Here is a 27,715-nt window from a genome sequence, read left to right on the forward strand (position 1 = left end):
TTTACTTTGTTTTTCTATTCTTATTAAATATCCTTTTTACATAAAAAATAAAATTAACACAGGGATAGTATGAATTTAATTACAGAATCCACGTATTCAGAATGAACCACAAGGGCTGGGGACGTAGCTCTAGGGGAGTGCTTGCCTAGGGGTCCAATTCCCGGCACCCCCCCTCACAGAACAAAATGAGGACACATCTAACTTCTTTTTTTTAAGAGAGAGAATTTTAATATTACTGACCCCCAAACCCTGGGGCCTGGGGTGAAGACCTTCCTGTAGCCATGCTCTGGAGCCCTGCTCTGTGGCTCCCCACCTGTCCGTGGTCGTCCTGGGGCTGGGGAGGACCAGCGGCAAAGCAGGTGCTGGAGGTAGAGGCTGGGGCCACGGAGGTGCCTGAGCTCAGAAGTGGGCCCTGGGATGGCCTGAGAGGCCACAGTGCAGGACCTTCATCCTGGTGCGAGTGGAAACCAGCCACGGCACTGAAGGCCCGCCTCTGCCCTACCCCGGTCCCTTGGTGACCCGAGAACAAGGCAAGAGGGCTGCATCTGGCAACAGCCACAGTCCAGGGTCCTCCGACACCTGTGGGGTCTGCAAAGGCAGTTATGGGGTCCAGGCGCTGGGGTCAACACTGCTCAAGGCTGGCTGCCAGGCGGTCTGTCCTCATGAGGCCACCCAGTCTCGAGGAAATGTCCAGCACTGGTCTGCTCTGGGCTGGTGTCACCTTTGAGTGGGAACAGAGTGTGCTTGTGCTGAGCCCACCATGAGTGGCAGTGACCGGAGTTCTCCCAGGTTTCAAGAGGTCCCCAGAAGGAAGCATCACCAAAGACTCCTGAGGAGGAGTAGGGGGCCTGGCCACGGCCTCTGTCTGCGGCTGAGAGGAGGCAAGAACCACAGCCACCACCCAGCCCCTGGGTCCCAGCAGCCACAGGGGCATCAAGCCTGCTGTCCTTCCCCCCCCCCCCCAGGTTTGAGCATGTGCCTGTGGGTAGTGTTCCTCTAGGGACGTGTCCTGGACCAGGCTCCACGCGGGCAGGACAGCAGAGGTAGGGAGGGGACCGCCTGGGGCCACTGGCCAATCTCAACAAGCGGATCCTATCTTCACAGAGGGCAAGGCCAAGGCTCAGTGCGAGCCCCTGGCCCAGGTCACAGGACGAGTCCTCCTCCCACTCACTTGTCCACTGAGTCCCTCAGCACTGTGAGAGGGCCCACTAGGGGCCTTAGGGCTGGACCCAGTGGAGTAAAGGTCACAAAGTCGCTGTCCTCACAAAATGGATAACAGTGGACAAGGGAGATGACACAGAAAAAGGAGCAAGTGACATTCGTGAGTTTCTAGGAAAACTGAGCAGAGTGGGCGGGTGGCCTCCCACAGGAGGGAACGAGAAGGGGGCAGCATGCGGAGAGCCCTGTGCCTTCCCTTGTGACTCAGGGCAGCCAGAGTCCCTGCTCCTGTCCCCTCCCACAGCCACCCATGGAGGTGCCCCATCAGCAGGGGTGTCTTGGGAACCTGCACTGCAGCCTGGTGGATGGCCAACTCAGGACACTCAGAGGCCGGGGCCAGGCCCGGAAGCCACAGCAACCAGTGGTGGCCCAGGTGCTGTGGGCCTCCCTCAGTGCCCTCTTGCCTCAGCTGGGCCGTGCAGTGGCTCTGGGGACCTTGCTCTCTGGCTGGTCCAGTCCAGGGCCCCAGTGGAGCCCCAGGCTGCTGTCAAGGGATGGGGCTGGCAGTGGGCTTCCAGGCTCTCACCTGCCTCAGGGAATGAGGGTCTCCCCTGGAGCTGTGGGAGGGGTCAGCCCTAAGACCCTGGCTCCACCCCATCCCTGCCCTTACCAGCCTGGCTAGCTTGGTCCTTAGCATCCTGGGCAGGACAGGAGGCAGCCACCTCCCAGGGAGAGTCATGTGGGACAGACTGCCAGCAGGAACACTGCACCATGTGACGCCACCGTGTGTGACTTTACTGCATTAAAAACAGAACCAAAACAGGGACAGAGACATTCCTTGGGAGAATTCCCTTTGTTCCAGAGCCTTTGTGACGGTTTAACCTGCTCCCTGCAGGAGAGCGATGGGTGGCTTCACAGGGGCGGGCAGCTGCCTTTCCTCTGCTTCCCCAGGAGACCCGGCCTGTCCCTGGCACTGCACTGGCCTCAGCTCTGCTGCAGAAATGGACTTTGGGGTCATGGAGTGGGCAGGGGACCCTGGGGCCAGCCTCCACACTGCAGAGAACAAGCACACTGGGGCTGTTCAGTGGTGGCAGGTCCCTGGCCAGAGGGACATCATGGGTTGCAGACTCTAAAGAAGCCACAGGCCTGAGCTCCAGCTCTGCCATCGATGGTGTGACACTGGCAAGTCTCTGTTTCCTCCTCTGAAAACGGGAATGGCAACCCTGCCTGGCAGCCCTGGCGGTGTCCCTCCAGTGGTGACAGACCGTGTGAAGCGGTGCAGCCCAGTCCTGGCCAGCCCAGTCCTTTCCCTTCAAGGCCTTGAGGCATCTCTTCCCTCCTGGAACCAGTTTTTGCTCTTTTCTCTTTTGACCACGCCCCTCAGCCTGACCCACAGGCAGTGTGTCAACCAGAGTCCTCCAGAATCGTCCCCAGTGTAAAGGCCACGCACCTCACCTGTTCCTAATGTGGCCTCCCTAGCACCAGCAGGGAGGATGCAGGGTGGAACTGGCTCACTGACTTGGGCCTGCCCTGCCTCTTCACAGCTCAGGGGGGCTCAGCCTCACCTCTCCTGCACCCTCTTGGGAAGGCCCAGCTGCCCAGTGCACGCCCCTCTGGCAGCTCCAGGGCTTCTCTTAGGCCAGTTCTCTCGGGTCCTCTCCGTCTGACCTGGTCCCGGTGGCCATGGGAGCACGAGGCTGAGAAGCTGGAGAGGGGAAACCACTTCCTGGGAGTGGAGGGGCGCTAGCAGTGGCCCAGGTTATTTTACAGGAGATGGTGGCCCTCGGGGCCCACAGGACAGCCTCTTCCCACGCTGCTGCAGGGCTGAAGGAATCCCCGGTGGCCTGCAGGCCAGCTACAGCTTCCACACTTGGGCCCTTGCTAAGGAACAGCAATGTCCTGGCTGAGGCTGTGGCAGAGTAGCCTCCAGCCTCCCACGAGGTGCAGGTGTGGACAAGCAGCACAGTCTGCACCCGCAGCTCTACAGCCCAAGAGCCTCGGGGCAGAGGCCAGTGCAGGCCGAGGACAGGGGTGCCCCTGCTCCTGGGCACAGGCAGTCAGGAAAGGCTGAACCAGGGCTGGTTCCTGCCCTCACTTGAGGTCCACTGGGCTGTACTCAGGCTACGGTGCCGTCATCACGTTCTGCTCACCATGGTCCACGCTCCAAAGGCGATAAAATTCAGCAAAGTCCACGTAGGGCTCCACGCGGCCGTCCTCACCAGGCGGGAGAGAGTGGGCAGGCCGGGAGCGGAAGAGGCCACCGTCGGAGCTGGAGCTGCTGCTCTGGGTATGCGTATTGGTGGACTGCAGGGTCAGCGTCGGGCTCTGGCTGCAGGGACAAGAGGGGAGAACCACTCTGGGATGGCTGGGTCAAGGGGGCCTTGACCCCTGTCCTGGGGACAGAGAATTCCCTGACTCACCAGGCCCTTGGGCCACAGGAATCTCTGGCAAAGGTGGCCACAGAAGGACAGATAAAATGTCAGACACGTTTCTTAAGGACTGGCCGCATGTGGCTGTTTAAATCAGCCACTCCTGGTGAATGGCTCCCGTGGGACAGGCAGCCGCACCCCTGCCAGCCTCCCAGTCTGCCTGGCCACGCCTCCACCCCACCCGACCCTCGCCCACTGAGCACAGGCAGCCAGTCCCTTCCAGACACCTGCCTCCACTCCCCTCCCCCTGCTCCCTCCCTGGCCACACAGGGACAGGTGCCCATGCTCTCCAAGGCCCTGGACACCCACCTTCTGTCACAGAACTATCTGTTAGCCGCTGACCTGTCAATGTCCAGGACACCCAGCTCAGGCACAGGGTCAGCCCTGGTGGGACCCAACCAACTCTCGGAGCTGGGAGGGACGAGGCCACCCAGCCCAGGAGGCCAGAGGCAGAGGATGCTGAGTGTCCTGTCTTATCTGGGACAGTCCACAGCCATCAGGCTCTGCCTTGTGGACACAGCTGGTGGCTTCCTGGGGCAGCCCCACAGGGGTGAAGGATCGGCCACCCGACCCTGTGCTGGAGGTGGAGCTTGGCTGCCTGGCAGGCTCCCACCCGCCACAGCAAGGACAGGGGGGGGGGGGGGGGGAGAGGCAGGGGAAGGAAGGACCCCTGCAGAGTGGAAGAAAACAGGCCACTCCCTCCTTTCAGCCACTTGTAATTGGCCACATCCTGTTGGCCACCCTGGGATGGGCTGGGTGTGGCATCTCTATTATTCTGTGCTGGAATGTGGAAACCAGATCTGTCTGGGGCTTCCTGGGGTGGGGGGTGTGGGTGGTGGACACCAGGCCTGCCAGGCAGCTCTGCACAGAGGTGACCCCTGCATCCTACCCAGGCTGCGGCCTCCACGCACCCCTCTTAATCTAGACAGCCCCCTTAGAAGCTGGACTCTGGGCATCACAGTTGAGAGCAGCAGCTGTGCCAGGCCAGGCCACAGGGAGCCACCTACGCCACAGGGAGAAGAATGAGAGCATGTCCTGGTGAACAAAAGCCAGAACACAGGCCCCAGCAGGCAGAGCAGCAGGCTGGCACCTTCAGCAGCCCTGCTCCCTGGCAGACCCCCTGCCGCCCCCCCCCTCCCCGCAGGTCCAGCTTTATCCAGCTGCTGGACCAACAGTGCCACCTCTTCCTGCCCTGGGCTCTAAGGAGATCTCCCTCAGCAGGGCCCCAGGGCTTACTTGGTGAGCGTGGGAGTGGCTTCGTCCAGGGTGGAAGCACTGTGGGCCCCATTGACCATCTGGCCCTGGGAAGGCATGACGAGGGAGAGGGTCACGCTAGTCTTGCTGGTGCTCTGGGCACTCGAGTAGGGCACGGACACGGGGTACACGCGGCCCCCTGCAGCTGTAGGGGGAGAGAGCATTGGGCACCAGATCAGGAGGAGGGTAGGGCTACTCTGGGGCTGATGGGGCACAGCCCTTGCCCCTTGGGGCAGCCCAGGAGTGTCCCTTGGTAGAGATTCTTCCTGAGAGGCTGGGACCTCCCTCCACCAGGGAAGCCACTGGTGCTCAATGGAATCAAGAGCCCAGCTTCCCGCAGATGATCCAAGGACGGGGCTTCCTGTGGATGATCCAAGTGGATCTGCTCCTAGTGGATCTCGACCCAATACAAACATGGCTGCAGGAACAGTGAGCCTGAGAAACTCCAGCAAGCCCAGGGCACAAAGCATCAGGGATGCCTGGGCTCCAAGGTTTCCTTGTTTAAAAAAGAAAAGGAAGTCAGCCCCGAGGAGCCCAGTGATGCCTTGGGAGGGACACCCCAAGGCACGACCATCTCTGTGCTTATGATTTAAGAATTAAAAGGAAAAAGGAAGAAAGTAACAGTCTTCCCTGTCCAATGAGGCCAGAGACAGAGCCAGATGCTGCAGCCTGACCATCTGTCCAGTACCTAATCTTACCCAGGTCCCTTTGCTCTGAAACTGTTTCCTCTTCCTGTCCTTACGGTTGCTCACAAGGACAACAACAAGCAATGCAGGTCAGGATCTGGCCTCGCGGGGCCCTCAGCCAGGGGTGCTGTCACCTTCATGTGCCTCTGTGACCCTGCACACCACCTGTTCACCCCTTAGGTCTGCAGGAGGACAGGGCAGGTGGTGCTACCCTCATTTCACAGACAAGGAATAAAGGGGCAACCAGGTGTAATGGCGCACGCCTGTAATCCCAGCAGCTTGGGAGGCTGAGGTAGGAGGATTACGAGTTCAAAGCCGGCCTTAGCAGCAAGACCCTAATCAACTCAGTGAGATCCTGCTTTTAATAAAATATAAAAAATAGCTGAGGGGGCTGGGGTTGTGGCTCAGTGGTAAAGCGCTTGCCTAACATGTGTGAGGCACTGGGTTTGATTCTCAGCACCACATACAAATAAATAAAATAAAGGTTCATCAACAACTAAAAAATATTAAAAAAAAAAAAAAAAAAGAGCTGAGGATGTGGCTCTTGGTTAAGCATCCCAGGTTCAATCCCTGGCACCAAAAAATAAATAAATAAAACAAAAGAAAACAACAAGGGGCGGCTCAGAGACTGGAGGTCAGGGGCCTGGGTTAGAACTGCAACCCAAACCTCCTAGCTCCACCTGCACTCCAGGAGCTAGTCCAAGGCTCAGCGGCTCTGTACCCACGTACAGCCTCTCTATAAAGTACACATACCTGGGGCCTGGGTTGGTGTGGGTTGGCTCATTTCACCCAGCGGGTAGCCAAAGTTCCTCACCAGCAGGGTCATGTCCTCGTGCCGTGGGCAGAACTTGGCACGCTCCCCACCACTGGCGAAGGTGTCACCATGGATGCGCTTCACCCGGTCTACCACAGCCTGGGCCACTGCGTCCAGGGAGGTCTGCTTGGCGAACTCAGTGTCAATCATTGCAGCAATCTCCTGGAGACAGGGCAATGAACCTGGTGAGGAATGAGGGGTGGCCAAGGGCCTGGGGGTGGTCACTCCAGAGCCTTCTTTGAGAGACTTAGGTTTTACCAGACCAGTAGGTAAAGGAAGTACCCTGTTAGCCAAGCCTATAATCTGAGCTTGTCAAGGCATTCAGGATAATCCTTCTGGAACTTTCTCATTAGCAAAAGGCAAAAGATTTATATGATCCAAAGAGAAACCAGAGTATTATGAGTATTAAGAACTTTCTCATTAGAAAAAGAGTGTGACCTTGTGACCTCTCTGATTGTTTAAATGGATAATATCCACCTTGCCAGTCATTATGAGGGTTACATAACACGGACGTGACAGCACTCTGCACACTACCATGGGGCCCAGTGTAGATGCACATCAGTAAGGACTTCCTTCCTGGAAAGATTTCATGTAGGCTATGATGCACCAGATCAGGCATTTTATTAGCAATTAGGGATGCGGAACAAGACACTGTTCTTGCCTTCAGATAAATCCCCTGTCCAGCATAATCTAGAACCTTGTAGAAGCCACTGGAAAATTCTATTGACAAAAAAAGAAAGAAAGAAAGAAAAAGAAAACCACACTGATGAAAACATCAAAAATGGATCTAATCCCATTTTACTCAGGAGGCTGAGGCAGGAGGGTTGTAAATTCAAGGCCAGTTTTAGTAAGGCCCTCAAAATAAACAATAAAAAGGGCTGAGGATATGGCTCAGTGGTAGAGCTAGTACTGGTTCAGTCCCCAGTACCAAAAAATAAAAATTTAGAAGCACAAAATCCTCTACATGAGGGCTGGCTACAGCCTGCTCCCCCATTACTGGGCCAAGGGTGCTCTATCACAGAGCTCTGTACACAGTCATTATTATTTTTTGAAACAGGGTCTCACAAAGTTGCTGAGGCTGGTCTTGAAGTGTAATCCTCCTGCCTCAGCCTCCTGAATAGCTGGATAACAGGCATCATTACTGCACCCAGTCTTTGGCTCCAGCTTCTTGGAGGCAGGAAGGGAGGGCAATTAAGGGCAATGACCTTGACCTGGACCTGGACCTGAGGAACCCAGCTCCACTGCCATCAGCGTTGTCACCTCAGGCAAGATCCTGAACTAGAACTAAGTAAGCCACCGGCCCCTCTTGTTAGGAGGCTGCTGGAATGAATAATAAGATAAAATGGTGGGAAAACCTTGAGCACAGGGATCAGGGGTGGTCAGGCACTTAAGACTTCTTCCTTTTAGTGAAGAAGGATGAGGCAGAAAAGGTGAGCCCCCATCACACCCACTGCTGATGGAGGAAGACACCGAACACAACCCAAGGCTAGGCGAGGGCAGCCTCCTCCTGAACACCTGCCCGCAAGTCCCACTTCCTGCCACGGTGCAGAAATAAGCCACTCCATGTTCCCACGCCTGACCTCACCATGGTCCCTCCAAGGGAGATGTCACCCTCCCCATCCACTACAGGAGGGAGGACACTCTGGTGTTCTGACCAGGAACTGAAGCCCCAGAGAACCCCTCCTGGAAAGGGGAACAAGCCTGACCCACTGCCCTCCTGGGTCCAGGCCTCTGTCCAGCACCCCAGAATAAGGCTGCCAGGGGGAACTCACTGCCCTCTTCCCTCAGGCCTGAGGGCCCTGGGCGTGATACTGCTGCTCACCCAGGAACAGAGCTTTGGGAGGGACAGGTGTTTTCAGGGCTATGGGCTTTTCTTTTGGGTGGTGCTGAGGATGGAACCCAGGGCCCCATGCATGCTAGGCAAGTGCTCTACCACATCCCCAGCCCAAGCTCTGGGCTGTCCCTTCTCTCAGCTCTGCACTCAGAAAAGGTGTCTGGTGATGGCATCTGGGGATCAGTGCTCTGGGCTGCCAGGAGAGCACCTACCCTGCAGGCCAGCCAGTCATGCCCCGTGGTTGCCAGCTCTGTCCCGACCAGCTCACCTGATTGGCTTGGCCAGGCCCGTGGGCGGCCTCCAGGGCCTTGTACAGCCCCTCAGACATCAGGACCAGGAAGCCGGTCACCCCATCCAGAGGCTGTGCTCCATGGATTTCTGGCTCTGCGATGATGGGTTTGGACTTGGCAGCACTATGGGGAGAGAGTGGAGGGAGGACTTTGTGTGAAAAGGTCTCCAGGTGAATGTTGAGTCTGCTGAGGGGAAGAATCTACACCCAGAGTGTAAAATAAAATGCATGAGTTGGTGAGAGGGAAAGAAAGAGAGGCAAGAGAAAGTCAGCTGCTAGAATAAAGCTCAGAGAGCAAGAAAAACTGGCAGGCTGTGGGGTCAAGACAGCAAAGGCCCAGTGCTGGCTTCTGGCCCTGCTCCATCCTCCTACCCCCAAGAGCTCAGCCCTGACAGGCTGCAGGGCAGAGCAGCAAGAGGTAGCATGTGCACACTTGTGCGTTCTCTTTTATACCAGTGATTGACCCCATGGGCACTTAACCACGAGCCACATCCCCGTCCTTTTGACACAGTTTCACTAAATTGCTTAGGGCCTTGCTAAGTTGCTGAGACTGGCTTTGAACTTGTGATCCTCATGTCTCAGTCTCCTGAGCCACTAGAATTACAGGCAGGCACCACCGTGCTGGCTAGGAATGGCTGTCTCTTAAAGCTTGCGCCTCTTGCTGTTACTGGGGCTCCACCAAAACAGATTCCCATGCTGACTAAGGGTTTGGGGACCATTTCTGATGTGCGGGTCATTAGATGTAAAAAAAAACTCCAGGGCTGGGGATGTGGCTCTAGCAGTAGCGCACTCGCCTGGCATGCGTGCGGCCCGGGTTCGATCCTCAGCACCACATACCAACAAAGATGTTGTGTCCCCCGAGAACTAAAAAATAAATACTTTAAAAAAACTCTCTCTCTCTCTCTCTCTCTCTCTGCTCTCTCACTCTCTTAAAAAAAAAAAAAAAAACTCCAGTGTGTGTCTGCGTGTGTGTGTGCACATGCACACTGCACATGAGGATGTGCCTGGTAACAATACTTGGAAGAGAGAAGTCTAGTGTATCCTGAGGGTTGGTCAGTTGGGGGCTACTCAGGTAAGGAATCCTATGGGAATCCCAGCAACCTCCACTGCAGGTGTGAGGGGAGGAGGGATGCACATTCTTTGTGAAAACAGGGGGTTGGTGTAAACTCAGCTCTAACCTCATCGAGCTGCATACATTAAATATACACAGCTTTTGTGTGTCAACCGGACCTCAATAAAGGGTGAGATCAGAACGCCAGGAAGGTGTGTTCAAACTTGTGGCAGCCTGCTTCTCAGTTGCCACAAAACACAAACTTAAGCAGAGGCACATGTATGCACACGTGCACAGACATCTGTGGGCAGGACACATGAGAAACTAGAAGGCTCTGGGTGGGGGGTCCTGGTTGGCTTTCACTACACATATCAAAGCACTTTAACCAGACCTACTTTCCTTCTTTTTGTAGTACTGGGTTGGGTTTTTTTTAATATTTATTTTTTAGCTATAAGTGGACATAATATCTTTATTTTATTTTAATGTGTTGCTGAGGATCGAACCTAGTACCTCACACATGCTAGGCGAGCGGTCTACTTCTGGGCCACAATTCCAGCCCAGGATTTTTTTTTTTTTTTTAGTATATATTTTTTTAGTTGCACATGGACACTATACCTTTACTTTATTTACTTTTATGTGGTGCTAAGGATTGAACCCAGTGCCTCACATGTGCTAGGCAAGTGATCTCCACTGAGCCACACCCCCAGCCCTGTGGTACTGGAATTTTGAGATAGGGTCTCACTGTTGGTTTTTTTTTTGGCGGGGGGGGGGGGGTACCAAGGATTGAACTCAGGGGCACTCAACCTCTGAGCTACATCCCCAGCCCTTTTTTGTATTTTATTTAGAGACAGGGTCTCACTGAGTTACTTAGTGCCTCGCTATTGCTGAGGCTAGCTTTGAACTCACAATCCTCTTGTTTTAGCCTCCTGGGTGGCTGGCATGTGACACTATGCCCAGCTTTGCTAAGTTTCTGAGCCTGACCTGGAACTTGCAATCCTTCTGCCTCAGCATCCCAAGTAGCAGGGGGCCACCACACCCAGGTACCACAGACGTAATTTTTTTCTTCTTTTTTCTTTTTTTCCATGGTGCTGGGGGTTGAACCCAGGGCTTTGTGCATGTGAGGTAAGCACTCTACCGACTGAGCTACATCCCCAGCCCACCAGAGACCTAACTTTCAAATAAAGCAAAGAGAACCCCACAAACTAGGGACAAAGGTTCTAAACTTGCTTTCCTAAACCTTGGATGGACAAGGAGTTGAAACTAAGCCACGAGGCCTGCCTGCAGCTGGGGTCTCTGGCAGGATCCCTGCAGCCCTGGCTGTGACTGGTGCCCTACAAGTGCACAGGCGTGTCTGCCCAGCCTGTTTCCTGTGAAGGTCAGCCGGCAGGTGAGGACACATGCTCCAAGTTCAGACTGCCTGGGATCCAGGCCCGTCGCAACCATCCCTAGCCCTGAGACTGGCAGCCACCTCAGTTTCCTCCTAGGAACATGCCTATGGGGTGGTGACAGCATGCACGTCACTGCTGAGTGGGGGGTCCATGTCTGAGGAGCTGTGCAGGGTGGACTCAAGGGCTCGCCATCCCTACTACAGCTAATTTGTTGCCATGAGGACCTGGGTGATACCCAGAAGGGAACTGTCCCTGGAGGGAAATGGACAACTAATCTCAACTCTGGCCTGGCCTGTCACAGGCAGCATCCATCAGCCATCCATCTCTATCCATGCCAGATACCTCATGCCAGGTACATCCATGCCAGGTGCTTCATGCTCCAGGCTCTGGGGCACTACAGCTGCCTTGGGCTTTGGCCCAGCGCCCTACTATGACACCTTGCCAGTCTGGCTTCACAGACCCCCAACTCTGCTGAGCTCGGGTCCCACCCTACACCAACTTCTCTGGGAAGAAGACAGAATACCCTTGTGCTCTGAACTAGTTCAACTGTACCCACCCTGCAGCCTGAAATGTGCTTCTGCCCCAGACCCTCAAGTCTGACAAAGAACTGGGGGCAGCTGGGCTGGCCACCTACCTGAGCAGGTCAATGTCAGTGTAGCCGTACTTGACTTTATAATCCCCAATGCGCCTGGTACTCTCCTGCCCACAGATGATCCCCACTTGCTTGATCTTTCCTGCGTCCAAACCTACCAGAGGGAGAACAGTGCACATGAAAAACCAAGAAAAGGGGACAGAGGCAGATCCACCAAGATGAGGAGTGAGGACCCACCAAGAAGGAAGTGAAGACGTCAGGGCACTGGAGAGCAACCTAAGGTCCCTTGCTGTCCTCAGCCTCACTCCTGCGAGAATGTCCAGGCCCTCCTCCACACACTTCGGCCCCACCCACCACGCCCTGTCTGCCTTGGGAGCAGCAAGCTGCCCTCAGGGCCTCCATGTCTGTCACATCTGCCAGGAACTCAGGGAAAGAAGGAAAGTTAGGCAGTGGCTGGAATCTCAGGGTTCCTTGGCTTTTCTCAGTTTCTGTCAATAACAGTGAGTACTACTGTGTGCCAGGTACCTTAGGGAGCATTTTCATGTATTATTAACTCTTTTAACCCTCACAACACCCTGGGGTAGGTGTTACTACCATTCTCATTACAAAGATGAGGAATCTGAGGCAGAGAAAGCTTAAATATGTCCCCAAGTCACCACTTAGTAAGCAGCAGAGCTGAACAAAGCCCCAGGAAGGCTGGTCACAGGGTCTCGTGGCTCTTCCACTATGCACCTGTCTGCCTGCCACCAAAGGAGGACAGGGGAGTCCCAGAGCCAGTTTCCTCTCCCATTTACCCCTCAGCCTGGCACCCCCTCTCACCCAGCTGCGAGAGGCGGAAGAGCTCATCCTCATTCTCTGTGGTGTGGTCCACGTTTAGTTGGGTCACCTGCAACCCGTCCACGGTAGATTTGCACAGAAGTGCCCGGTTCGTACCTGCAGTAGAATGTGAACAGTGACCAGAGACTTAGCGGAGAGGAGAGGAACTCCCAGCCTGGAGGGATTTAGGCCTCGGGCCCTGGAACGGCCTTTCCTCCTGCCCTTCACTGCCCACAGCTGGCATCTCATGCCTGCATCTGCCCACCTCCAGCTGGGACATGACACACGGTGGCAGTGAGGAGGAAACAGAGGATGGCCTTGAGACACTCTGCGTCCAAAGCATCCATGTGTGTGGACCCTGAAGCCAAAACTTCCTCCCCGCGCCTGGATGGGTGAGCAGCTCACCTACATTGGCGACGTAGAGTTTGTTGTTGAGAAGGACGGCCACCACGGCCATGGCTCCTCCTGAAATCTCCCTCTCCAGCGCCTTGAGCCTCTCAAGGATCTTCTGATACTGAGGAGGCAACTGGTGCTGAGGTACGCCCTGCAACCCACCACCAGAGGGTCAGGGCAGGGCTGGGCCTCGAGGGCCAGCTGACCAACGCCCTCCTACCCTCGGGAGCAAGGACGTGAGCACCGGAGGACAGATGGTCTGTGGCACCACCAGGAGGGAGGCCTGGGATGAACCCCAGGGAGTGGCGGTGACCCAGCTCAGTGGTGGCCCCAAAGGTGCTGGTGGGTGACAAGAGGGATAAGTGATGAGGCTAAGGACTGATTTAGGCCTTGGGCCCTGGAAAGGCCTCTCCTCCTGCCCTTCACTGCCCACGTCAGGCCAGGGAGGTCCCTTGAGGACAACCCCTGGCACCCCCCAGCCTCTCCATCAGGATGTGCTCCCTTAGCTCCTGCTGCTCGGGCCCAGCATGCGAGCGACACAGTGGAGGTGTCTGGCCCTGACCTCCCCGGGTGCGTGGAAAGAGTACCTCTGGCAGCTGGGACTGGAGGCTGGCCTTCTCAGCCAGGGTGTCGTCGATAGACTCCAGGAAGCTCCTCTCCACCACATCAAAGGCCTGTGGGGACAGAGAGGGGGCAGAGCCTGGCTCACACACCACTGCACCTGACGCCAAAAATGTCCCTACTGATGACACCATTGTCATGTGACAGGGGCTTTGCACACAGCAGTCCTGTCTCACAAACTGCAAGGTGCCCAATGCTTCCTGCAAATCACCTCTGACAAAGAACTTAGGCCCAAGGGACAGGCACAGTGCACAGGAGCCATCGTAGAAGGGACAGCAAGACAGGCTCAAGGAGGCAGGACCAGAGCACGGACCTAGAATCAGACTGGCGGGGTGTGAACTCCAGCTCCGCCACCTTGGGCTCCTCAGCTGCAGAACGGGACCACAAGGTTCTGAAGTGAGATGAGCTTCCCCAGCCTTCGGCACATCCCCGGCCCAGAGGAGCAGGGTGCCTTTCCCAGGGCTTCTGCAAATCCTCCTGCTCCCTGGACACTGGTGACACTGACACCTTCCCTGGGGTGTGGGGCCTGCTGAGAACCACTGGCCCAGAAGCCCTGGGGCCCAGGAGGACAGGAGAAGGCTGGGCTGCTCTCCTGGATCAGGAGGACAGCCTCACCTCAGGCAAAGGCCTCCAGCTAGGCTTTGAAAGGAGCCCCCAGGAGGGCTCCCCACACAGCAGCAGCAGAAAGGCAGACTCCCCCCGGGGGCTGGGACCCACCAGCCTCCCCATCAGGAACTGTTCCCTTAACTCCTGCTGCTCTGGCCTTAGCACCACATAAAAATAAATACATAAAATACAACTAAAAATACATTAAAAGAAAAAAGAAAGGCAGACTCCCAGCAAGCGTGGGGAGGCCAGGCCCCTGAACACCCACCCAGGACTCTCCGCAGTCAGAGGCAAGCACCTGACCACATCCAAGGAAAGGAGTCGCTCTAAAGCACCTACCAGGCCTGGCCGCACCCACCCACACTTCAGCCTGAGCCCACAACCCTGGCTCCCCTTCTCTAGCCGAGCTGTCTCCTTGGCCAGCCAGTCACAGGAGGGATGGCTCCTCCCTGCCTGGCCCTGCTCCTCCCTGCCTGGCCCTACACTCCCTGGGAGCAGCAAGTCCTTGCCGCTGGGAAGGGCTTCCAGGGCTGACCCTGGGTGGGAAGAAGAAGCCAGGAGTCTTCAGAACAATCCTGTCACATTTCACAGTTGCGGAACCCGAGTTCTGGGGGACGGGGAGGACACACAGTGGGCGAGGGTACCACAGCAGCCTGTACCCCATACCTGCAGCAGCACCCGCCGCACATCAGCCTCGGTGTGTTCGGCGTTGAGCTGGCCGAGCAGGAGCTCTGCGGACAGCCGCTGGGCAACAAAGTTGGTCACCCGGTTGCCATCGTAGCCATTGAAGACCCCATAGAGGAAGCAGTTGTTCTCACTCCTGGCAAAGGCAAGGCACAGGAGGCCTGAGACCAGGGCGTCACAAGCAGTGGGGGAGAGGGAAAGGAACTGGGGAGACCAAGGTAGATCAGCTGCAGCTTCAGGTACCCACCGGGGTCCCCCCATTTTGGCTATCATGTCATTGTGGCTGTGCTCTCTTGGGATGCCCTCCCCCAGCTGTATCAGGCCTTTAATTACACACGAAGGGACCACAACAGAGGCCACTCCTGTAGGCCACATCTCATCGGCAAATCCCACGAGACAGTGGCAAGACTGGCGCCTTTTCTTGCTTACAAACCAACTCTCTGCCAAAAGCAAGGCCTGCATGCACACCTGAACTTGAGCCAGCTGTCCTCTGGAGGGTGGCTCTCGGTGCCCTTGCCATCAGCAGAGTAGATGCGGTTGGAGGCTGATCCCACTCCAGAGAGGTGGCAGAGTGGCAGGTCGTCTGTCCAACTCGGTTGCTGCTCCTAGAAAAGGGTGCCAGGAAGCCATGAAGTCACCTTCCCAGGGCAGACCTCATCTCACTTTCTTTTTTTTTTGGGGGGGGGGTAACAAAGATTGAACCTGGGGGCGTTCAACCACTCAGCCACACCTCCAGCCTTTTTTAGTTTTTATTTTAAGACAAGGTCTCCCTAAGTTGCTGAGGTTGGCTTTGAATTTGCAATCCTCCCCGCTCAGCCTCCTGAGTGCCTGGGATCACAGGTGTGCACCACCTGCTTCCCTTTACCTTCTTTCCCAACAAAATCCTAGCAGGCCCAGCAGAGCCTGGACCCCACCCCCTGCAATATGCACAGAGGGCTCCACTTCTTTCTGGAGAACAGTGGTGCTTCTGTGAACAGACACCTGAGGGGGCTTTGCTAGTCCGCAAACTGGTTCCCCAAGACAGAAGCATTCCCAAGCACAAGGCTCGGGAGGTCTCCACCAGGGAGCTGTGCAGCAATCGCCCCGCAGGAAGCTCCCTACAGCCCCACTCCTCCCTGCAGAGCTTTTGACTGTGTGCACAGGAGTCCCCTGGCACCGGCTACACCTGCAGGTCTCAATGTCCAACCTGGGCACAGCCCTGGACATCTGCCTGGTAAACAGCTCCCCACACGGGACTCTCACTGGGGCCTGAACTTGAGAAACTCCCACTCACAAGCTGGCCGCAGACCCTCTCCCTGACACTGGGGCCTCTGCTGCTGGCATCCTCCCCTCTGCCCCTCCAGCTTGTCCTCCTGGGCCAACACCTACAGCCCACAGCCCTGCGCACACCCTTCTCCCTCCATGCAGAGCACCCCGCGTCTTCTTGCCCAGCAATCCTCCACGTCCTCTGGACTCTGGCTCAGGAGTCTAGCTCTGGGGGACTCATTCCACACGCCATTCCACCCTCCGCCTGTCCGCATCTGACTCCCACCCTACTCCACACACCGTCACTGCGGCTGACACGTGCATGCTCACCCAGGTGTCCAGGCCCTGATCTGAGATGAACTTCCTATATCTCTATGGGGTGTGCTCTGAGTAGCTGTATCTTGATAAGCCCAGAGACAACCCAAAACACGGCCCAGGTGTGATTCCTGCTCCTTGCCTGGCCTGTCACCTGAGCACCACCCCTGGTTCACACAGGTCCTGCCACTGTGTTGAACTAGAGCAAACTGAACAAGGCCTCTGGCACCTGGCCACAGCCACAGCCCTTTTATTGTTTGAGACAGTCTTGCTAGTTTGCTGAGGGTCTCACTACATTGCCCAAACTGGTCTCAACTTGCAATCCTCCTGTCTCCGCCTCCTGAACAGCTGATATTAAAGGCATGTGCAACCACAGCAGGCTCTATGTCTAACTTTGTGACTATTTTCATCTTTTGTTTATTTATGTACTTAGAGGGAATTGCTTTATTACCTCCCCCCCCATTTTAAATACTTTTATGTTACATTTATCTATTTCAGTGTTTTAGTTCTATATTTAGTACACAAGAGTAATTTTGGCAGGGTGTGGGAATCTATTTTATTCTTAAATTAACATGTAGTAAAATTCACTTTAAGAGTCCTGTTAACACATGGAGAGATCACTGCAACAGCTGGGCACAGTGGTGCATGCCCCTGATTCCAGCAACTTGGCAGGCTAAGGCAGGAAGATCCCAAGTTCAAAGCCAGCTGGCGCAACAGTGAGACCCCTGTCTCAAAAAAATAAAAAAGGGTTAAAGTAGCGGTAGAATACCTGTCTATTATGTGTGTCCCCAGTACAAGGAAAAAAAAATAAAATAAAATAAAGCGTGTAAGTGAAATCATGCAGCGTATATTCACGCTCCCTTCTGTACTAGGCATTGATGCCAGGGATGCTCCATCACTGAGCCACCTCCCAGCCCCTCTTCCTTTTTATTTTTTGAGACAGTATTTCACTACCACTGAGCTACATTCCCAGAGGAGGGCCCCACCTTTCTTTTTATTTTGAGATAAGGTCTTACTAAGCTGCCAAGGCTGGCCTTGAACTTGCCATCCTCCATCCTCCTGCCTCAGCCTCCTGGGTGGCTGGGATTATGGGCGTGCATCTCAGTGCCCTCTGAGGCTGGCTTCTTCCATCCACACCATGCCCGAGACTCCTCTGTGTGCTCCTGTGCACACCCACAGCTGCTCCTCATGCTGCAGACCATTCTCTGAGCAGCGGATGTTTACTTACTCACCCACTGGAGGGCACAGGGCTGATTCCAGGGTTTAGTGATCATTAACAGTGCTGCTATAAACATTCACTTTGGTTCTCTGGGGTAAATACCCAGGGGTGGGACTGCTGGGTCATACGGCGAATGTGTGTTTATCAGACTCTGCCAGGCGGTCCTCCAGGGTGGCTGTACTGGCTGCACTTCCCCCTCCCCGCTGTGTGGTTTCGTTGGTTGTTTTGGACTTCCAGGAGGCTGCAGGCGCTCCTCCTGCTTTAATTCAAACTTCCCTCAAGGTCAATGATGTTGAGTTTCCTGTGCTTATTTGCCACCTGTCTCTGCTCAAGCATCTGAGTCTTAAGCCCCCTTTTAATAGAGTTTCCTTAACTATTGAGTTTTTTGAGTTCTTACAGCCTCAGCAATAGCAAGGTGCTAAGCAACTCAGTGAGATTCGGTCTCTAAGAAAATACAAAATAGGGCTGAGGATGTGGCTCAGTGACTGAGTGCCCCTGAGTTCAATCCCTGGGACCAAAAATAAATACATACATAAATAAATAAATTCCCAGTCCGCAGCCGTTCACTCCACTCCCTCAGCCGTGTCTTCTGCAGAGCAGGCTTTAGTTTGATGGTACCCATCTCACCAATTTTTTTCCTTTCATGGTTCACACTTCTGGAGTCCTAAGAACTTTTTGCTCAGGCTCGGGTCAAAAAGATCTTTTTTCTTCTGAAAGTTTTTAGTTTTGTATCTTACAGATCTGTGATCTATTTTGAATTAATTTGTGTAGAAACTAGGAGCTTGAGGTCCATTTTTTTCCTGCACATGATATCTAATTGTCCCAACACCATCTGTTGAAAAGATTAGCCTTCCTCCACTGAATTACCTTTGTATGTCTGTCAAAGTTGACTGGCCACATTGTATGGGTCTATTTCCAGACTCCACTATTTTACTGATCTGTGTGTCTCTCTGCCAATATCACAGTTTATTACCTCAGCTTTATTACTGTGGCTTTATAGTTAAGTCTTAAAATCACACAATGTGATTCTTCTAATTTTATCCTTTAAAAAAAAACATTTATTTTTTTAGACGTAGTTGGACACAATACCTTTATTTTGTTTATTTATTTATTTATTTATTTTGTGGGAGAGAGGGGGAGAGAGAGAGAGAGAGAGAGAGAGAATTTTTTAATATTTATTTTTTAGTTTTCGGTAGATACAACATCTTTATTTTTATTTTTAATGTGGTGCTGAGGGAGGGCCTTGTACATACCAGGCAAGTGCTCTACTGCTGAGCCACAACCCCAGCCCTAACTTTATTCTTTTGGTTGTTCTAGTTCTTTGCCTTTCCATATAAATTTTATTTTAAAAATCTTGTTAGGAATTTTTTATTTTTTGGATTACTGGGGAATGAACTCAGGGGCATTGGACCACTGAGCCACATCCCCAGCCCTATTTTAAATATTATTTAGAGACAGGGTCTCACTGAGTTTTCGCTGAGGCTGGGTTTGAACCTTTGATCCTCCTGCGCCACTAGGATTACAGGTGTGCACCTCCCGCCTGGTCTTGTTCAGAATTTGATTACACCTTTTTTAAACCCATGGGTCAATATGGGGAGAACCGGAATCTTCACCGGCTGGTTCTTTTAAATCCATCAACATGGCATGTCTCCATACTTATTATGTCATCTTTTTTTTTTTTTTTTTGTACTGAGGATTGAACTCAGGGGCACTCAATCACTGAGGCACACCCCCAACATGTTTTTTTGTATTTTATTTATAGAAAGGGTCTCATTAAGTTTCTTAGGGCCTCAATAAGTTGCTGAGGCCGGCTTTGAACTCGTGACCCCCCTGCCTTAGCCTCCCAAGCCACTAGGATTACAAGCATGCACCACCACGCCCAGCTTGACCTGTCTCATTTTAAAGCAAAATAAATATCTCCCTTTACATAAATGGGAAATTAAGTCTTGGGAACCCACCTGTGATATTATGTGATTATAGGACATTCAACTAATATATTCATTCAACAAACATCTGCTGAGCATTTGCAACAGGCTGGCAGGACGATCCCAAGTTCAAGGGCTTCTGGCATCTTAGCAAAACCTTGTCTCAAAATAGAAAATAAGGGCTGGAGTGTAGCTCAGTGATAGAGCACCCTGGGTTCAATCCTCAGTATTGAAAGAGAAAAACAAAGGGTTGATTGAGCTCATCCTGTGAGATGAACAATACAAATGCATCGCCCACGATGCAAAGCCTGTTATGGTTACTGCAGTTTGTGCCCCTTCTGCCATATTCTAACTCCCACAAGGGGCAGGAACAGGCATCCGGGGCTGGAATCTTTCTAACAATCCATACTTTCCAGCAAAAAGTAAACATTACCCAAACAATTTATGGGCCAACTTGATATTAGAGATATACTATTAAAAAAACTAGTGAAGTTGTCTTGCCAAGAAGGAAACTAATCAAATAGACAACTGCAGGGCTCGCCACACTGGTATCATGGCACAAGAATAATTCACCTGGAAGCACTTCATGGGGGTGCCCAGGACGATGCTAGCAGGGGCAGAAAGTTGTGCTAACAATTTGTCATATTTGGCTGATGTGGGAATAACAAATTCTCCCAAACTAGAAAACCTATGTGCGTGACAATGATCAACCTACTCAGCAAGCACCTTATTTCTGAGGAAGTCTGCTGAACAGTGAGTCAGACTAATGTCTAGCTACTTCCTTCTTTCTTCCTTTGTTTGGTATTAGGGATTAAATCCAGGGGTGCTGAGCTACATCCCTAACCCTTCTTATGAACTGGGTTTGTTCTACTTGATAAAAATAATCAAGAAAATAGAAATTGATTAAGACTTTTTTTTGGAGGGGGGATAGGGAAGAGGTACTTGGGATTGAACCCAAGTGCACTGTACCACTGAGCTGCATCCCTAGTCTGTCTGTCTATCTATCTATTTATTTATTTATTTGTTGTGGTGCTGGGAATTGAACCCAGGGCCTTGTGCATGTGAGGCAAGCACTCTGCCAACTGAGATATATCCCTAGCCCTCATTTTACTTTTTTTAAATTTTGAGACAGGGTCTACATTGCAGAGTCTGGCCTCAAATTTGCAATCCTTCTGCCTCAGCTTCCTAAGTAGCTGAGATTACAGGCATGTGCCACCACACCCAGTGATCAATACTTTTTAAATATGCTATAAATGTATACTTTAGTCAGTCCCAATGCCAGCATCTTACTTAGTAGGAAAGACAACAGAAGAGACTTTCCCATTAAGACTAGGAACCCATTATGATCAGAAACCCAGCAAGAATGCCTGTTCTCCCCATTACTTAACATTCAACTGGAGGAGTCAACCCAGGCCAGAGAAAAGATAAGAGCATAAGAACTGAAGGGGGGAAGGACTATTTGCAGTTGATATGATAGCATACCTGGAAATCCTAAAGAATTAATAAAAATTAACTCAATAAAAGAAATTAAGTGGCAGGATAGAAAGTTAACACTCAAAAACCAACAGCCTTCATATATTAAATGAAAGACAGGCAGCTAGCTGGCTTCTCAAAGTTCCTATATGCTGTTAACTAAACCAGCAACATCTTCCCGAAAGTCCTAATGTGTCAGTGTCCCCCAACCACACTCCTGCAGAAAACTTTTAAATCTAGATTGATATAGGTTGATTCTGTCTTCATGCTCTCATCCCAGGAGGCTGGCGCAGTACTGAACACTGCCCTCTCACACCAACAACCTCACGCAGCCTCTATCGCGTGCAGATAAAGCCACCTACGCAGGGTTCCAAATGACTGTTGTAAACTGTAACCAGACCAAACTCCTGGGAAGCTAACCAACCCGCTTCTGGCAGGAGGGGCCCACACCAAACACAGAAGAGAATGACATTTCCACCAAACACTGCACTCCTGGAAGGCAGGAGACAATCTGGGACCTCAAATAAAGAAGCTCTGTCCCCACAGGTACAGTCCCAGAGACTGGTAAGACCAAATCAAGTCTTTCCCTGGAGAACATCAGAAATCTGAAAACGGAAAGGCAAGGAGCTTTCTCGACTTTTTTGATCAGTTTTATTCCCTGTCCCTCCAGCACACTCTGAACCAGCTCATGGAGGCCCAGACTCGGGGCACAGGGCTCAAACCCTGGAGCCCCTGCCCTGAGACTCTCTCCCGGTGGCCTCACCTTGGCACTCTGTGTACATGCAGCCTGTGGCTTCTGTCCATTGTCACACTAGAGCCTCGTGGGGTTTTTTTTTTTTTTTTCTTTTTTTGGTACTGAGGATTGAACTCAGGAGCACTCGACAATTGAGCCACACCCTCAGACCTATTTTTGTATTTTTATTGAGAGACAGGGTCTCACCAAGTTAGTTGCTTAGGTGCCTTACTAAATTGCTGAGGCTGGCTTTGAATTCACAATCTTGGCTCTGCCTCCTGAGGCACTGGAATCACAGGCGTGCGCCACCGTGCCCAGGAGAGCCTGGTACTGTTAATTAGCTCCCTTAGTCCACTGACTTAAGTACCTGCACTTTCTGTTTTATGATGTCTGCAGAGGGTACAAGCTAATTAGCATTTTTTTTCCTAAGTAGTACCGAAAAATACTGATGTGTCCTTACCATAATGGTGTCTCAGGTTCACTAACAAAAGGGAATTTCTTTGTATCATTTGGGCCCTCCTTTGGTGGCAGCCCTGCCTGGAAGGTGATCCTTAGAGCATCTCAGACACCGACTCAGTAACAGGTAGCCCAGAATTCCAGGAGGCCCACCAACAGGAGACTTTGCAGTGTGGAGGCCGAGCTTCGAGCTTTCCCATCTCATCTCTGGCAGGAGTCACCCACGCAAGGCACCCAGGGCCCTCCACCAGCAAGCCTGCCAAGGCTTGTCCCCCCGCTTTGGAACAGCTTCAAGAAAGGTCACGTTTGCTATTCTCAAGCCGCCCACCCGCCCTGCCATCCCTGAGGCATGCTTTCTCCCACATCCCCAAATGCCAGGCGGTGAGCTCAGGGCACCAGCCTCCAGGAAGCTGAGAAGGGGGCGACTTTTGCTGGCACCCTCAGCACAGATCTGTTCACACACGACAGTGAGCACAAGGGCATTCCCTCCTCCGCCGTTCAAAGGAAATTTATGAAAAATATGGCAAAAAGAGAAGGCTGCTCAAAAGGGTCTCTCGCCGACTTGACTTTGTGTCCAGAAGCCCTATTTGGCATGAAGAGCTTCTGCAGAGACCCATTTAACCTGCCAGGGGCTTCCGAACACCTGAGCAGGTCTGTTTGAGCATGAACTCTACACACGCACATGTGTCGGTGTCACACTGAGAGCAAACACCCACGCTCATCTCCAACCCGAGTCGCACACGAGGACAAAGCACAATTCCAAGCTCAGGGCTCAGCCTCCACGTCAGATTATGGTGTGAAAGGCCAAGTGTTTCTGTGCTGAGAGCACCCGGATGTCTGAGGCAAAAAGGCACTCACAGCGGGGACTAAAGGCCTCCGGGAAGGTGACTCAGCGACAGGGGCAGTTTCTCCTCTCCAGAAAGCTCCAGCCATCTCTATCCTGCTGAATGACCCACTTCTCCAAGGCCAACTCCCTCCTAGCCTCCACTGCCCCAAGGGTTTCCACCAAAGGCCCCCTGAGCTGCCATTTCAGAGCCCCTAACAAACACCTGTAGGGGTACTTGTGGGGACCAGGGCAGCAGATGGACTGCATGACTGACTGCCGCTGAACAGCTACAGGTGACAGCCTAATGATGTTTTTAAAAGATGTTTTTACTTTCGTAGGTATATACTTATTTTAATTGAAAAAAATGCATGACTAGCACCTGTGATTTCATAGATGTAATTGCTTACAACACGCATGTCTAAGTTTAAAAAATCGATTTCAACCTCATTATCTTGTATTTAACTTTTATTTTTTTGGAGACAGGGTCTCACTGTGTTGCCCAGGCTGGCTTCAAACTCCTGAACTCAAGTGACTTCCGTTCTCAGTTTCCAGAGAGGGACACACCACAGTGCCTGGCTGTGGACCCAACCCTGGGCCTCGGGCTTGCTAAGCAAGCGCACCACCACTAAGCTACATCCTCAGCCCTTGTTTTAAAATTTTATTTTGAGACAAAGTTTTGCTAAGTTGTCCAGGCTGGCCTCAAATTTGCAATCTATTGCCTCACCTTCCCAAGTAGCTGTGGTTACAGGCGGACCCCATGATTTTCTTTTTATACTTACATTACCGTCCTCAAACACTTATCCTCCCTGGCCACAAACCATAAAAGGCACCAATGTTGTTCAAAACTAACTTTGAAGCCCTTCTTGACTTTTCTTCCTCTGCCATGCCCCCAACATCAGTAAAACACACCAGCTTTTCTGCCAAAATACTGCTGGACTCTGAGACTTCCAACCACTCCGGCTACCAGCTGGCCAAGCCACTGTCCTATCGCACCTAGATTATTTTAGTAGCCACTTGGCAGGTACCAGGTTTCCATTCTTGCCACTAAAAAGAGGGTTTTTCTCTGATCATAAATCACACCACACCAGGGCCCCTACCACCCAGAAGCTTCATATCATGCTTAGGATGGAATGCAAAGGCTACTCCAGTACCCACAGACCTGAAAGGGCCCAGCTTCCTTGGATGGTACTGACCCAACGTGATCCTTTCCAGCCACACTGGCCTTCTGGGAGTCCTGAAAAGGGCAGGCCTTTGTGCCCCCAACTCCCTTCCCATGTCCCCCACTTCATCTCATCAAAAATTGACGTCAGGGCTGGGGATGTGGCTCAAGTGGTAGCGCGCTCGCCTGGTATGCGTGCGGCCTGGGTTCGATCCTCAGCACCATATACCAACAAAGATGTTGTGTCCGCCGAGAACTAAAAAAATAAATATTAAAAAAAATTAAAAAAAAAAAAAAAATTGACGTCATCCCTGCCCAAAATGGCCCTCCACCCTCGTGTGTGCCTCACAACACACCTGCGGTTGGATCAGAGACACTGTGCCGTCACGATCATCCGTGCGTGCGGGCTCAGGGCTCACTGCCTATCTCCACACATAAGCTTCACCACAGCAATGCTCCTATACCTGCAGGCACCTATCACATGGTGAGTGCTCAGTGACACTGGAGGGGACAAACGGAAGACATTCAAAAGCAAGATTAAAGCTGGAAGTTCATGGCTAGAGTGTGACCGTGCCAGGTTAGGGGAATAATGTGTGAGTTCATTTAACACCAGAAATATTCCCAGGAACCTTCTTGGTTTGGAGAAACTGAGGCTCAGGGACAAGTGACTCTGTTTTAACAGGCTGAAAGGGCTGGGGTTTTGGGGGGGAGGTTGTTTTTTTGTTTTTTTGGTACCAGGGATTGAACCCAGGGGCGTTCAACCACCAAGCCCCAGCCCTTTTTTATATTTTATTTAGAGACAAGGTCTCACTGAATTGCTTAAGGCCTCACCAAGTTGCTGAGGCTGGCTTTGAACTTGAGATTCTCCTGCCTCAGCCTCTCAAGTTGCTGGGATTACAGGGGTGCACCACTGTGCATGGCTGACGGCTGAATTCCTTAGCATATCAAGCTTTCTCTGAAAGTCTTTTTTTTTTTTTTAAAGAGAGAGAATTTTAATATTTATTTTTTTAGTTTTTCGGTGGTCACAACATCTTTGTTTGTATGTGGTGCTGAGGCTCGAACCCGGGTCGCACGCATGCCAGGCAAGCACGCTACCGCTTGAGCCACATCCCCAGCCCTGAAAGTCTTTCTTCAAAAAGATGTGTTAAGGTATCAATCTACCTAGGGAGGAACGGCGAAACTCTTCAGGATGATGTTCCGCTCTGCCAACATTAGGGTACAGCCTGGTAAGCACCAAATCAGCAAACCCCCACCCTTGCCTGTAATCCCACTGCCCCAGTCACCTGAGACGGCTGCACTGCTCAACACAGACTCTGGTACCCATTCTAGCCTGGGAAAGGCTTTCCAGACACCTGATGCATACATATTTAAACACATGTCCCCCTGGAATGTCCCTCTTTTCCCCTGCCTGGCAAGCTCCAATGTCCTTTAAAGCCTCTGCAGTTCTCTACTACCTGCCCAGGGCTCCTAACTGACCCAGGTCTACATTTCCAAGAGTGCCTTACCCACCGTGCCAGTGGTATAGGATCCTTCACAAAGTTGAACTGCAAACACAGTAAGAGTGGACACCAGGCCTCACTCATCTTCACACCTGCAGGGCCAGCAGCCATACAGCAGGTGGCTAAGCACAGGTGTCTGAGATGCTCTCAGCAGACTTGGGTCAGAGGCCAGGTCAGCAAGGCCTACATTCTGGACTAGACCCTCACATCCTCTGTAAGTAGGAACGTCCTGGTTATTATGAGGCCAGGAGGGACCCTGTATAGACAACCTTGCCAGCCAGCCCCTTGCCTTACATCAAGATGCTATGTTTTTAACGCTATTCTTATTTATTTATTTGTTTATTTATTTATTTATTTATTGGTATCAGAGGTTAAACCCAGGGGTGTTTCAACACTGACCCATATCCCCAACGCTTTTAAAAAATTATCTTGAAACAATGTCTCACAAAGTTGCTGAGGCTGGCTTTGAACTTGTGATCCTCCTGTCTCAGCCTCCTGAGCCACTGGGATTACAGGCATGTGCCACCATGCCCCACGACACAATTCTTTCTTTAAAAAAGCCCACCACCATCCAGAGAAGCACATTCTAGAGCTCATAAAGCTGAACTTCTATCTAATTCAGGTCCCTTGGGCCCAATTACACCTAGGAGGGAGGGCAGCTGGTAGCCACCCTGCTCTGCGTGATCCAGGTGACCCTTTGCTCCTCAGCAAAACGGCTCAGTCTGCCCTATTTACCACTTCTTCCCAGTCCTTCTTTCTTAAGGGTGCAATCAAGCTAGTGTTTCCTGGATGCTTTCTACAATGAGGACATTTATACAGGGGCCCTGCCCTCCAGGAGTTTACAGAGCAGAGGGCCAGAACTCTTTGCTTCCAGTCTACACAAAGTCCTCATTAGCATGCAGCAGTGATGGCCACGCCCCACGCACCAGCTCCAAGGCTTCAAGACCCTCCCAGACTCCACCAGTGGAACTCCACATCACGTACAACCACAAGAATGGGACGTTATACCCCAGGTGTGTACATGTCCAAATACATTCTACTGTCATGTATAGCTAAAAAGAACGACGACAAAAACCCTCACAAGCAGGAGGGCCACAGTCCGCTCTTTCTGTAAGGGAAAGGTTTAACACTGGGCCTGGCTTTACTCATATTTCACCGATATTAATTGAGCACCCAGCGTACAGGGGTGACAGGAGGAGACACGATGGTAAGCAGGAGATCACAGCCTCTGTCTTAGAGGAGTCCACTTTCTAGTTCAGGGGACAGAAAAGTCCACAGGCAATTCCCACAGAGCGCCATAACAGGGGAGGACTCAGGGGACAGGCACCCTGCCCTGGAAGGTCAAGAGTAGGCCACAGTGCCAACCTGCGTGTGCACCCGCCTGTCAGGAAATGCAGGGGCTACAAAGCCCTGAGGGCCACTGGGGGAGTGGGCGCATCCTGGGCCCCACTCTCTCGGGGGCCAAAGGCACAGTGAGTCACAGGTGGACCAAAACCCGGGTCCCCACCGCTTGTCATGGCTTCAGTACAGTCCCGAGATTACGGGGCTTTAATTTAAGGGGAGAAAAACTGCCGGATTTTGATCCTGTCTCTGCCACTTACCAGCTGCGCGGCCGGGGGCCGAGGACGGCCACTCTGTGCCTGAGTTTCCTCATCTGTAAACAGGAATCACTATGGTACCTATCTCCTGAGGCTGTCATGAAAATTAACCTCACAGACGTAAGGGCATTGGCACATCACGTCTCACGCAAGCGGAGGCGGCTATTGCTATTACTGCACGCACGCTCGGGGCTCCGCGGCGCCCCAGACCCCTTCCGGCCCGCGGACGCTCCCGCCGGGCGAGACCCCGGCGGCCTGGCCCGCGGCGCGCATGCGCAGGCCTCGCGGGGCCTCGGGTCTCGCGCGCGCTGCACGCGCCGTCGGCCTCGAAAGGGAGGCTAGGGCGGCGGACACACTCCGCCACCGACAGGAGCGGCGCCTGCACCGACAGCCCTCCCGGGCTCCCAACCCCCAAACTTGGAGTGGGTCGGATCCTCACACTCTGCAGCAGACTCCTCCTCTGCGCCGCCATCTTGGAAGGACCCCCGCGGCGCGCCCTCCTCTGGGCGGAGCAACGAGTAGGGTGGCTAGAGCGGCTTAAGGAGCCACGGAGGACTGCGCCGCCGGGCGCGTGAGCACAGCGCCGCCCAGGACGGGAGGCGGGATGGGGCGCGCGGACCATGTGCGCAGGCGCGCTCTGCCACCCTTACCC

General features: G+C 52.8%; 1 protein-coding gene across 6 annotated transcripts; it reads right to left on the reverse strand.

The window, feature by feature from the left end:
- Nucleotides 1–27,700, reverse strand: Tab1 (TGF-beta activated kinase 1 (MAP3K7) binding protein 1). 6 transcript variants are annotated; one of them, XM_078052708.1, is made up of 14 exons: nucleotides 27,503–27,605; nucleotides 24,323–24,467; nucleotides 24,001–24,222; nucleotides 15,084–15,220; nucleotides 14,598–14,751; nucleotides 13,292–13,378; nucleotides 12,717–12,855; nucleotides 12,315–12,428; nucleotides 11,538–11,649; nucleotides 8,444–8,588; nucleotides 6,281–6,503; nucleotides 4,824–4,986; nucleotides 3,309–3,487; nucleotides 1–721 (listed from the first exon to the last, which is right to left on the reverse strand). In XM_078052708.1, the coding sequence occupies exons 3-14, from the start codon at nucleotides 24,094–24,096 to the stop codon at nucleotides 633–635; spliced, it is 1,638 nt and encodes a 545-aa protein (XP_077908834.1). In that variant the 5' UTR covers nucleotides 24,097–24,222; nucleotides 24,323–24,467; nucleotides 27,503–27,605; the 3' UTR covers nucleotides 1–632. The 6 variants fall into 6 exon arrangements, 5 of the variants coding, with proteins under 5 accessions (XP_077908834.1, XP_021580084.1, XP_013212711.2 ...); XM_021724409.3 differs by lacking the exon at nucleotides 27,503–27,605 and adding an exon at nucleotides 27,067–27,206; XR_013440228.1 differs by lacking the exons at nucleotides 24,001–24,222; nucleotides 24,323–24,467 and adding an exon at nucleotides 1,829–1,955 and having other exon boundaries at nucleotides 27,503–27,700.
- Nucleotides 27,701–27,715: the final 15 nt, after the last annotated feature.

This window comes from Ictidomys tridecemlineatus, chromosome 6, assembly GCF_052094955.1.
Source record: "Ictidomys tridecemlineatus isolate mIctTri1 chromosome 6, mIctTri1.hap1, whole genome shotgun sequence".
In the NCBI taxonomy this organism is placed as follows: Eukaryota; Metazoa; Chordata; class Mammalia; order Rodentia; family Sciuridae; genus Ictidomys; species Ictidomys tridecemlineatus.

Bases quoted from the DNA above. Each gene is read 5' to 3' on its own strand.
- Tab1 (XM_013357257.4), bottom strand. From the start codon at position 27,685: ATGGTCCGCGCGCCCCATCCCGCCTCCCGTCCTGGGCGGCGCTGTGCT. The intron at 11,650-12,314 runs GTGAGAGGGGGT...TCCCTCTGGTAG, and splicing joins CTTCCGCCTCTCGCAGCTGG to GTTTGGACGCAGGAAAGATC. The intron at 4,987-6,280 runs GTATGTGTACTT...CTCCCCCTACAG, and splicing joins CACACCAACCCAGGCCCCAG to CTGCAGGGGGCCGCGTGTAC.